The 12,302-nt window shown below is 44.4% G+C and overlaps 1 protein-coding gene across 1 annotated transcript in view; it reads left to right on the forward strand.

The window, feature by feature from the left end:
• LOC144678744 (cullin-1) overlaps positions 1 to 12,302 on the forward strand; it is a 129,588-nt gene that overhangs the window by 75,769 nt on the left and 41,517 nt on the right. The window contains exons 6-8 of the mRNA XM_078538607.1: positions 947 to 1,037; positions 1,166 to 1,329; positions 1,722 to 1,884. Coding sequence (XP_078394733.1) covers positions 947 to 1,037; positions 1,166 to 1,329; positions 1,722 to 1,884 — 418 coding nt within the window. The remainder of the gene's footprint in view (positions 1 to 946; positions 1,038 to 1,165; positions 1,330 to 1,721; positions 1,885 to 12,302) is intronic.

Here is a 12,302-nt window from a genome sequence, read left to right on the forward strand (position 1 = left end):
CCAGGCCCGCTGGAATGTGGTTGACTCTTAACTGCCTTCTGAAATGGCCAAGCAAACTGCTCAGTTGAACGGTAGTTGGGGATGGGCAACAAATGCTGGCCTTGCCAGCGACCCTCTCACCCCATCAAAGAATTTTTTTTTAAATTACCAGTTTTAAAGGGGCCCATGTTGCTTCTGATCACCCTATTTTTCCTAATACAGATCATATCTGTTAATTTTAATATCCCTTGGAAATTCCCTTTCCTGTTCTGTTTTTATAACTGTTTTGTTATCCTTGCTGTTTGTATTTTTCCCATTTGCTGGGATCTGTGCTTTTTCCCATGTTTATATGCTTTTTCTTTTGATCTTTATGTTGTCTCTTACCACCTTAGTTGTCCATGTTGCCTTTTTTGGCAAGTAGAGCTCTTGTCCCATGAGGGTATAAACTGGTTCTCTATCACCTTAAACTATTTTTTGTGAAAACTTCTTCTGATCTTTTGTTTTAGTCTTTAACAGATTTGCCTAATTCACTGAGTTGTTTTTCAATGCAAGACCATGTACACGGTTGCAGTTTACGTGTTTGCATCTTGACTGTTCTGAGTTCAGGCACTTCATGTAATGTCGCTTTAGTAATGTTCGTCAGTGGATAAATGCACTGTTAATGATTGCCCTGTGGACCAAAGAACTCATACTGTCTAGTTGCTGTTAAGTTTCTGGATCTCAGCTGGGGCAGTTGGCTTGAACTTAGGATGGCTAAAGAAACTCAGCTTGAGTTTGTGTTCCTAATTGTTTTATGCTGACTTGAGCAGCTCTGACCACCATGTCAAGTGGCACCCCCGAACTTGCTGCCTGCATGTGCATAGGTGAAGTTTGATCTACACAACTAGAGCTGAGAAGAGAGCAATAAATATTTAACTTATGAATTATTGGTATTGGGTAACCAAAATACCATTATTTTTCCTGTCAGGTTACAAATGCAGTTTTGAAGCTGATTGAAAAGGAGAGAAATGGTGAAACCATCAACACCAGACTGATTAGCGGTGTGGTTCAGTCGTATGGTAATTTTGAAGTTCTTGTGCTTCCTTAAATGTTAATACTCTGATATTTGTAATGAAGTGTCCGCTGAATCTTCCACATGAAAGCTTATCAAGCTGGATGTTTTTGTTCATTGCATTTATTTTAACAGTGGAACTTGGGCTGAATGAAGATGATGCTTTTGCAAAGGGACCCACGTTAACTGTGTATAAAGAATCATTTGAGTCACAATTTTTGGCTGACACGGAGAGATTTTACACAAGGGAAAGCACTGAATTTCTACAGCAAAACCCTGTAACAGAATACATGAAAAAGGTAAGTAACTGCAGATTACATAAGTGGATAGTATACGGAGTCTATTTGTCAGCAGTTACTTGATTTGGACGTTTACAAGCCTATGCAAATTTAGGTGCCTGGAAATCTGTTTTTGGAAGCCCTCCTGCTATAAATTAGTTCCCTAACCTCATTTTATGTTTACATAAATATGTGTGTGTCTGTGTTGCATATCACCCCCCCACCCCACCCCGACCATGCTCCTTGCTTGCCTATTTCTGCATACTTTCCCCAACATTGCTGTTCCCCCTCCCCATATCACTGTATGTATGACTCAAGGTATGTATTTTGTCACTTGACTGAGCCCTTTGAACTTTGTAGGTTAAAAGTTATTAGAAGTATTCTTAAGGATAACAGTAAATTTTGTTTTACAGGCAGAGGCTCGGCTGCTGGAGGAACAACGCCGCGTACAAGTTTATCTTCATGAAAGTACACAAGATGAGCTGGCTCGTAAATGTGAACAAGTACTTATTGAAAAACATCTAGAAATTTTTCATACAGAGTTCCAGAACTTATTAGATGCTGATAAAAATGAAGGTAAGGCTCTTTTTCATTCCATTCAGAGGCATCTATGCCCAGTTCTGTAGCGCAAAGCATTAACTTTTTTTAAATTTAGTTAAGTTTTGCATTTAGCATTTATGTTAACCTTGTTGCTTTTTCTACAGTGTTAGTCAGTAATATGCTAGTAGTAGTTGCACAGCTAGTTAATTAGCTGACTAGTTGAGCTGGTAATCACTGACAGCAGGGGCTGAGTCAGGTCTTTGGAATTTTTGCTAGTATAGTTTACAGAAGACTTTTGCTAACGCCTGACATAAGTAGTACGTAGTCCAGTTCTACAGAGTACTATTTCTACAGAGTGCTGAACTCGGGGAATTTGATGAAAAAAACAAGAAGCAATAAGAGAGGGAATGGGAGATGGCGAGGCCTGAGAGTTAAGGTCTCGAGGCATTAATTAAAATTAATAGCTTAAACAAACCACTAACCGTATTCTAAAAGAGGATGTAGAGATGTTGTTTTTGGCTCATGGATGGGCAGCTGAGATCTATTCTGTGCTATTCCTACATTATAGTAGAAGGGGACAGTATAGTTAGTGGGATAGACACTGTTCTCTGCAGCCGAGAGCAAGAAGGCTGTGTTGTCTGCATGATGTCAGGGTTGAAGTCGTCATCTCGGACTGAAAAAGAACTTTGATTGGGAGGGGTAGGGTCCATTTGTTGTGATCTATGAGAGTACCAACGATATAGGTAGGAGTAAGAAAGAGGTTATGCTGAGGGAGTATGAGCAGCTAGGGGCTAAATTAAAAAGAAGAACCACAAAGGTAATAATCTCTGGATTACTACCTAAGTCTATAGCAAATAGACATAGGATAAATAAGATGATGTGGGAGAAATGGGTTTTGATTCATGGGCCATCGCATCCGTACTGGGAAAGAGGGAGCATTACTATTGGGACAGTCTTCACTTGAACTGTACCTGGACAAGTGTACTGGCGAATCGTATAACTGGGGCTGTAGAGAAGACTTGAAACTAAATAGTGGGGTTTGGATTCATGCGAGGGGAGATTTAGAAAGCTAATGAGAAAGGACAAGTGCAGGGTAGTGATATGGATAATGACAAACCAGAAGGTGACAGCAAGGGACAGAGCATACAAACTTGAGTGCATCAACAAATAGGGTCAGAGTAGGGAAAAATGGTGAAAAGACAAAATTAAAGGCTATTTATCTTAATGCATGCAGTGTTTGCAACAGGATGGATGAATTGATAGCGCAAATTGAAATAAGTGGGTATGATATTATAGCCATTACAGAGACACGGGCCTGAATCTTACCTTCGGCAGGCGCGCCCGATCAGCGGGCCAGGGAGCAGTCGGGAAACAGACCGCCGATCATGATTAGCCCCTGACTGCGATTTCGAGCTGGCTGGCCAATTAACAGCCAACCAGCGTGAACCGCACGCTGAAATGCTCAGCGCTGCCGGGGTGGGGGCAGGAAGAGGGCAGGTGATGACATTTCTGCGGGCACAGGTGAGCGTGATGAGAAAGCTCCCTGAAGGCAGACAGCTGCCTCGGAGTTGCAGACCTGAAAATGCTAAATTAAAGATTTTAAAAGCTGAAAAAAGTGTCCATGCATCATAATCAATAAATATAGCTGATAAAAATGCTGTCGACAGAAATTTGCTTTTATTTTATCTAATCACTGAAATTTCATCCTGCCCTTGGATGAAGTTTGATGAAAAATGGAGAAGCTGACTGGCCAATTCGCCTGACCACCAACTGTAAGGTTGGGCAGCGAAAAATCGGAGTTGATTGCGCAGTTAATGGTCTTAATTGCCCTCTTAGTTGTCAGCGGGCATGCTTCTGACTTTTGCACGCACCTGTCGAGTGAAATATCACGTGGGTGCGCGATGATGTCAGGACGCTCGTCCAACACCTTCTCACGCAATTTTACGCCCAATTGGGTCAGGCGTGCGCCCGCTCATGGGATGTAAAATTCAGCTCATGGTTGCAATGTGACCAGGGCTGGGAACTTAATATTCAAGGGTATGTGATAATCCTGGAAGATAGGAAGCGAGGAGGAGGTGGGTAGTCCTGTTAATAAAGGATGAGATCAGTACAGCACAGTAGTGAGAAATGGCCTTAGCTCGGAAGATCAAAATGTAGAATCAGTTTGGGTGGAGATGAGAAATGGCAAGAGAAAGCTGTCACTGGTGGGAGTAGTTTATAGGCCCCCTAACTAGCTACACTGTAGGACAGTATAAATCAAGAAATAATGTAAGAAAGGTACTGAAATAATGGTGAGCAGTTTTAAACTTTGGACGTATTGATTTGGCAGAGGCCAACTTGAGAATAGTGTATTTGGCACAGTTTCCTAGAACAATAAGACATGGAATCAACCAGGGAGAAGTCTATTTTAATGATGTAGTAAGTGATCCTATAGGCAAGAATGATCACAGCATAATAGAATTTCACATCCCATTTGAGGGTGAGAAACTAGCGTCTTAAACTTGAATAAAGGAAATTTCAATGGTATGAAGACCGTGTTGGCTACAGTGGACTGGGAAAATAAGTTAAAAGATAAGATGGTAGAGAAGCAGTGGCAGACATTTAAGGAGACATTTCATCACCCTCAAAAAAAGATGCTTTCCATTTAGAAAGAAAGAGCGGAATTTAATCCAGGCAATTTCCCACCGGCAGATTTGGAAGTCTGGATTCCTGAGTGGGTTGGAAGGGGACGACTTTGATCACGGGGCATCTGGCTGATTAGGGAGAGTGAAGTGCGCGGCCCATCCAATTATGTGGCAGGGACGGGCCCTTTTGCTGCTCCTGCCATTCCAATAATGGAGCCTCTGGTGTCTGCAGATATCTCCCTTGGCACTACTCCTCCACCACTCGTGTCGAACAATATTGGCTTTGTGATCACCATGTGTCTGGTTTTAGCCATTTCACTGGCTGCTACCATGGGATTTCAAGTGCCAATGTATGCCCCTCAACCTGTACCATCAGGCCCCCTCCCTCCAATCTATGCCTCTCAGCCTGCAACTTTCTGAACTCCTTCTGTGCTCCTGTGGAAGGCAACTGCAAAATGGCTGATCTTCCACCTCAACACTCCAACTTTCACAGGTTGGGGATCTGATCATCTGGTCATCGTCGCTTGCCACTTGCTTAATCCCAATAGGTGCTTATAATTGCATTCAACAGCATGCAAATATCTCTTAACTGTTGTCTTAACAATCTTAACTGGCTTCACGCCATGTTCATGTGGGTTTGCTGCTTTGTTGCCTTCCCGCTGGCAATTTAATTCTGACGGCAGTTTCTGTCTACTGCTCCCGCACAATTCTACAGCCTGTTCCTCCATGAGTCCCACTTTGGTTATAAATTCCACCCAAAGACTAGGAGAAAGTTGCACCTTCCATGGCTAATTAAGGATGATAAAGATGGTATCAAATTGCAAGAAAAGGCATACAATGCTGCGAAGATTAGTGGTAGGCTAGAGGATTGGAAAAATTTTAGGAACCAGCAAAGGTTGTCTTTTTTAAAAAAAAAAGAGGGAAAAATTAGAATGAGAGTACAAAAGCAAGAAATATAAAAATAGACAAGAGCTTCAACAAGTATATTAAAAAAAAAGGAAGCGAGCAGGTAAAGTGAACTTGGCCTTGTAGAGGACAAGACTGGGAAATTAATAACGGGAAACGAAAAGACAAAGGCTTTAAATAAGTATATTGTATCTGTCTTCACAGTAGAAGATACAAAAAGCACCCACTAATAATAGAAAATCAAGGGGCAAAGAGAGGGAGGAACTTTAAACTATCACTAGAGAAAAAGTGCTAGGAAAACGAATCACTGAATGTTAGGGTGCAGAAGGAGGCCATTCGATCCATCATGTCTGCACTGGCACTAGATGATTATTTAAATAGAAACAATGTGCAAGGGTATGGGGAAAAGACCTTCTTGAATGCCTCGATGAACCTGCCTCCACCACACTTCCAGGCAGTGCAATCCAGACTAGAACCACTTGCTGTGTGAAAAAGTTATTTGTCACATCACGTTTGCTTCTTTTGCAAATCACTTTAAATCTGTGTCCTCTCATTCTGGATTCTTTTTTTGACTGGGTACAGCTTCTCCCTATCTACTCGGTCCAGCCCCGTCATGATTTTGAACATCTCTATCAAATCTCCTCTTAGCCTTCTCCTCTCCAAGGAGAAAGGTCCCAACCTCTCCAATCTATCTTCATAACTGAAGTTTCTAACCCCTGGAGCCATTTTTATAAACCTCTTCTGTACTCTCTCCAATGCATTCACATCCATCCTATAGTGTGGTGCCCAGAACTGTACACACTATTCCAGCTGAGGTCTAACTAGTGTCTTATATAAGCTGAACATTATTTTCCTGTTCTTGTACTCTATGCCCCTATTATTAATAAAACCCAGGATACTGTATGCTTTATTAACTGCTCTCTCCACCTGTCCTGCCACCTTCAATGATCTATGCACATATACACCCAGGTCCCTCTGCTCCTGCACTCCCTTAAGAATTGTACCCGTTATTTTATATTGTCTTTCCATGTTCTTTCTACCAAAATGCATCACCTTACACTTCTCTGCATTGAACTTCATCTGCCACCAACTTGTTGATGCCCTTTTGAAGTTCTATACTGTCCACCTCACAGTTTACAATGCTTCCAAGTTTCACATCATCTGCAAACTTTGAAATTGTCCCCTGCACACCAAGATCTAGGCCATTAATACATATCAGGAAAAGCAAGGGTCTGTTGTATGGCAATGTATCGAATGCCTTTTGAAAGTCCATGTACAGCACGTCAACAGCATTACTCTCATCAACCCTCTCTGTTACCTCTTCAAAAAACTCCAGCAAGTTAGTTAAACACTATTTCCCCTTTAGAAATCCATGCTGGTTCTTCCTAATCAACCCACAATTTTCCATGTGACTACTAATTCTATCCCCAGTGATTGTTTCAAGAAGCTTTCCCCACCACTGAAGTTAAATTGACTAGTCTATAATTGCTGGGCATATCCTTTTCAACTATTTTGGAATAAGGGCATAATGTTTGCAATTCTCCAGTCGTCCGGCACCTCCCCTGAGTCTAGGGAAGATTCAGAGATTATGGCCAGTGCCCCTGCAATTTCCTCTCTTACTTCCTTCAATATCCTTGGGTGCATCTCATCCATTCCCGGTGCCTTGAGTACCGACAGTTTATCCAACACTTCCTCTTTATCAATTTTGAACCCTTGTAGTGACAGAGTTTCCTTCTCTGTCACCGTGTGGCTTCCTTGGTAAAGACAGATGTAAAGTATTCATTTAACACCATACCCCCTTTTTGGTCCCTAATCAGCCCTACTCCTCCTTTTACCACCGTTTTGCTGTTTGTGTGTGGATTAAAGGCTCACTAGTCCCCCTGGACCTGATGGCTTGGATGAGAGGGTCTACAGGAAGTGACTGCAGAGGTGGTAGATGCATTGGTTGTAATCTTTCATGTAAAATCCCCTAGATTCTGGAAATGTCCCCACAGATTGGAAAACTGTAAATGTAACTCTTCTATTCAAGAATGTAGAGAGACAGAAACCAGGAAACTACAAGCCAGTTAGTCCGTCCTTGGGAAAATGCTGGAATCTATTATTAAGGAAGTAGTTGCAAGACATATAGAAAATCATAATACAATCAAACACTGTTTTATAAAAGTAAAATATGGTGTGACAAATATATTAAGAGTTCTTTCAGGGGATATCGAACAGGGTGGACAAGGGAGCACCAGTAGGTGTAGTGTATTTGGATTTCCAAAAGGCATTCGATAAGGTGCCACATAAAAGGTTTTCTTATTCCTTCATGGGATGTGGGTTTCACTGGCAAGGCTAGCATTTGTTGCCCATTCTTAATTACCCTTGTTACTACATAAGATAAGAGTGAATGGTAAGATAAAAGCAAAATACTACAGATGCTGGAATTCTGAAATAAAAACAGAAAATGCTGGGAAATCTGGCAGCATCTGTGGAGAGAGTGGCATTGGGTAAATAAAGTCAAGGAGTTAAATGCGTGGCTCAGAGATTGGTGTGGGAGGAATGGGTTTCAGTTCATAGGGCACTAACACCAGTACTAGGGTAGAAGGGAGCTGTTCTGGTGGGACGGGCTTTACTTGAACCGTGCTGGGGCAAACTGAATAACTAGGGCAGTAGAGAGGGCTTTAAACTAAATGGGGTGCGGGGGGAGGGTTCTGGAAAGGGGATATGTAGGCTTACAAAGCAAAACGACATGGCAGCCTTGCAAGGGAGCTATTTAGGTAATAATACCCAGAGTGTGACAGGAAGGGACTGAGTGTACAAACATAAAAAAACAGCAGCAAATAGGGTCAAAAGGGGAAAATAATGGGACAAATAGAGGATAATGGGTATGATCTTATAGCCATTACAGAAATGTGGCTACAAGGAAATAAAAGCTGGGAACTAAATATTCAGGGTATGTGTCTTTAGGAAAGGATAGGCAGGAAGGAAAGGCTGGTGGGGTAGCTTTGTTAGGACGAGATGGAATAAGGACGATAGCGAGAAAGGATCTAGGATCGGAAGATGTAGAATCCATATGGGTAGAGGTAAGAAATAACAAGGAGAAGACGACACCGGTGGGGAGTAGTCTATAGGCCCCCTGACGGTAGTTATGCTGTAGGACAGAGAATAAATCAGGAGATAATGAAGGCATGCAAAAAAGGCAGCATATTAATCATGGGTGACTTTAATTTTCATATAGATTGGGAAAATCAAATTGGCAGAGGTAGACACGAGCAAAAATTCATTCGGGACAGTTTGTTAGAACAGTATGTTGTGAATCCAACCAGGGCTCAGGCTATTTTGGATCTGGTAACGTGTAATGAGGCAGGTTTAATAAATGATCTTTGAGTAAAGGATCCCCGAGGAAACAGTGACCATAATATGGTAGAATTTGCATTCAATTTGAAAGTGAGAAGCATGGGTCGGAAACAACTGTGCTAAACCTAAATAAGGGTAATTACAATGGAATGAGGGCAGAGTTGGCTGGAGTGGACTGGGAAAGGAGTTTAGCAGAAAAGACGGTTAATGAACAGTGGCAGACATTTAAGAAAATAGTTCATGACTCTCAACAAAGATATATCCCAGTGAGGAAGAAGGATTCAAGGAAGGGTATAAACCAACCATGGTTAACCAAGGAAGTTAAGGACAGTATCAAATTGAAAGAAAAAACGTATAATATGGCAAAGATTAGTGGTAAGCCAGAGGATTGGGAAAGTTTTAAAAACCAACAAAAGATGACCAAAAAAAAATAAAGAGGGAGGAAAAAAATTTTGAGGGTAAACTAGCAAGTAATATAAAAATGGACAGTAAGAGCTTCTTTAAATAAATAAAAAGGAAGATAGATGCCAAAGTGAATGTAGGCCCCTTGGAGAATGAAGCTGGGGAACCAGGAAATGGCAGAGGAGTTGAATAAATACTTTGCTTCTGTTTTCACGATACAGGTTACTAATAGCATTCCAAAAATACTAAATCAAGGGGCAAAAGCTGTGGAGGAAATAATTACAATAACTATCACTAGAGAAAAAATACTAGGGAAACTAATGGGGTTAAAGTCTGATAAGTCACCTGGACCTGCTGGGTTGCATCCTAGGATAATAAAGGAAGTAGCTACAGGAATAGTAGATGCACTGGTAGTAATCTTCCAAGAATCCTTAGATTCTGGAAAAATCCCAGAAGATTGGAGAACAGCCAATGTACCATCCTTTTTCAAAAAGGGAGGGAGACAAAAAACAGGTAACTATAGGCCAGTTGGTTTAACATCTGTCATTGGGAAAATGTTGGAGTCTATTATAAAGGATGTAATAGCAGAACATTTACAAATACAGGGCAGAATTTTCTGAGCCCGCTGCTGGCGGGCGTGATAGGTGGCGTGCGCAGAAAATATGGCAGGGCCCACTTCATGACAGCGTGAAGGCAGGTCACGATCTTCCGCTCAGCCCGCCGATGACGGGCTGCGTTTTCCCGCCATCGGTTGGCGGGGAGCCAATTGTAATACATTAGCATATAATTAAAAGGCCATCCTGCCAGGCTCTTGGAACCCCGCCGTATCGTCTGTCCACGTCGGCGGGAAAGCACCCCCATGTGTTTCACAACAGCATGCAGGGGACATGCGCTTGGCGGCCTTCACTTTGTGGGGGACTGAGGTGAGTGAGCTGCAGCGTTCTTCACTCCTCGCTAGTGTTTACAGGCCTCGGGGGGCATTGGAATCTGATGTCTGGCCCCACAGGTCACTGCTGAGAGGTGGGGGGTGTCTGGGGGCAAATGCTGGCCAGCCTCGGAGGCGACTGCTGAGGGGGGTGGATTAGGGTAAGTGAGGGAAGTGGCCACACATTAGGGACACCTGTATAAACTGACCATGCCTCTGCAACTAAGACAGATCAGCGCAGCTACAGTGATATGATTGGGGTCAGGCTCCTAGCCTACCCGATAATGCAAGCAACACGGAGGCACCAATGGGCCACCAAGTGTTCCATTCCTTACCCCCACCCCTCCCCTGGCACAGACTTTGAGTCCGCCACCACTTTATTGGACCGCGGAGCAGTTGGACTGCACATATTGTACAATCTCCTCGCCAACGCTGGCCATGTAGCAGTCACTGCTGGAGGAGCTCTCAGCCCCTTGCAATCTCAGCATCCTGGTTTGGACCAGTGTCCGCCATGTCGCAGGTTGTCTGGGCAGCCATGCAATGCAGTCATCTGTGGCCATCTGAGGGGTGACCAGCACTCTCCGGGAAGCATTAAGGGCCAATCACACAACTAGGAAAGGTGCTAAGTACAGTCATAATAACCACGCCTGTCTTTCATGCTGCAGAGGTCCACGTCAGGATCATGGACCCTGGTGACCTAGCTGTATGCCTGGTGGCCTACAGAGACCATAGAAGACCGAGGAGAGAGCAACTGAGGCACCTGGCCGCGCAAAGGCAGGAGCAGCAAGCTCATGAAGAGGCAGCGGGGGCTCCCGCACAGGCTGCCCAGGAGCGACCATGAGCTGTGGCTGGTCGTGCCTAGTGACAGCTAGGGTCTATAGACACCGCCTGCCATTCCTGCAGATAACTGAGAACCAGTGTCGCCAATGACTGCGCATGTCTAGGAACCTGGTGGCTCACATCTGCCACTTACTGCAGGACTTGGTGCCAAGGGGACATGGAGGGCATCCACTGCCAGTGGCTTTGAAAGTGATCGTGGTGCTCAATTTCTATGCCAGTGGCTCCTTTCAGGGCTCTACAGGTGACCTCCGGGATTTCATAATCTGCTACCCACAAATGCATCCATGAGGTCACGGATGCCATCTTCTCCATGGCACACAACTTTGTACATTTTGCCCTGGACCGGCACAGCCAGGATGCAAGGGCCATTGGATTTGTCCTGATCTTGGGATTCTCACAGGTGCCGGGTGCGATTGACTGCACTCTTGGCATTCAGGTCTCCATTGCTACACTCAGTGGACTATCAACCGCAAGGGCTTCCACTCACTGAACATGAAGCTGGTATGCAACCACCAGAAACGCATCCTGCAGGTATGCGTACGGTTTCCAGGGAGTGTGCACGACGCCTACATCCTGAGTCGCTTGCAGATCCCTGCAGTCTTCCAGGGTCCACAGAAGCTGCAGGGTTGGTTCCTTGGGAATAAGGGCTACCTACAGAGGCCATGGCTGATGACACCCACGCGGTGGCCTCAGACTGCAGCAGAGTGGCGCTATAATGAGGCTCATGCAGCAGCTTGCAAGGGTGGAGCAGGCCATCGGATGCTGAATATGAGGTTCCGGTGCCTGGACCGATCTGGTGGAGCCCTGCAGTATGGTCAACAGAGGGTGCCATGCATCATCGTCGTCTGCTGTGCCCTTTGCAGTGCCAGGTTGTAACGGGATGAGGAGCTGATTGAGGAAGAGATGGAGGAGCTGCACGTTTCCTCCTGGGGATGAGGGTGAGGGGGGTCCTCGATGGTGACAACAGTTGGGTTGATGCTCTCGCACTGGCTAGACGAGGCAGGTGCACTCAGAAGGCCCTCATAGTTGTCAGATTTGTGGAGGATGATGACATGCAATGAGGTGTCCCCATAGATGCTCACATCACAGTTGTGAGCGTTTGACTCCAGTCTGGCTAATCGAAGCACCATTACCCTCTGAGAATGCTCCTGTCATGGAGATGCAATGGAAGCTCTAATAATTGCTCAATTGCAGGAGGATGATGACAACATACAGCGAAGATACTTCAGATCTTCATGTAGCCTCTGAGAATGCCAGACTCCTGTCTGACCAAGGGCAGCTCGCTTGCACTCTGATCAGGGCCATCTCAGAGACGCAGCCACGAAACTTTAGACGCACCTGATGCTGTATCTGCCTTCAGCGCCTCAGCCCTTCAGGAGCTGGTACACAGCACTGGTTGCAGATGTTGGTGTGGTGGG

Source organism: Cetorhinus maximus, chromosome 3, assembly GCF_964194155.1.
Source record: "Cetorhinus maximus chromosome 3, sCetMax3.hap1.1, whole genome shotgun sequence".
Lineage (NCBI taxonomy): Eukaryota > Metazoa > Chordata > Chondrichthyes > Lamniformes > Cetorhinidae > Cetorhinus > Cetorhinus maximus.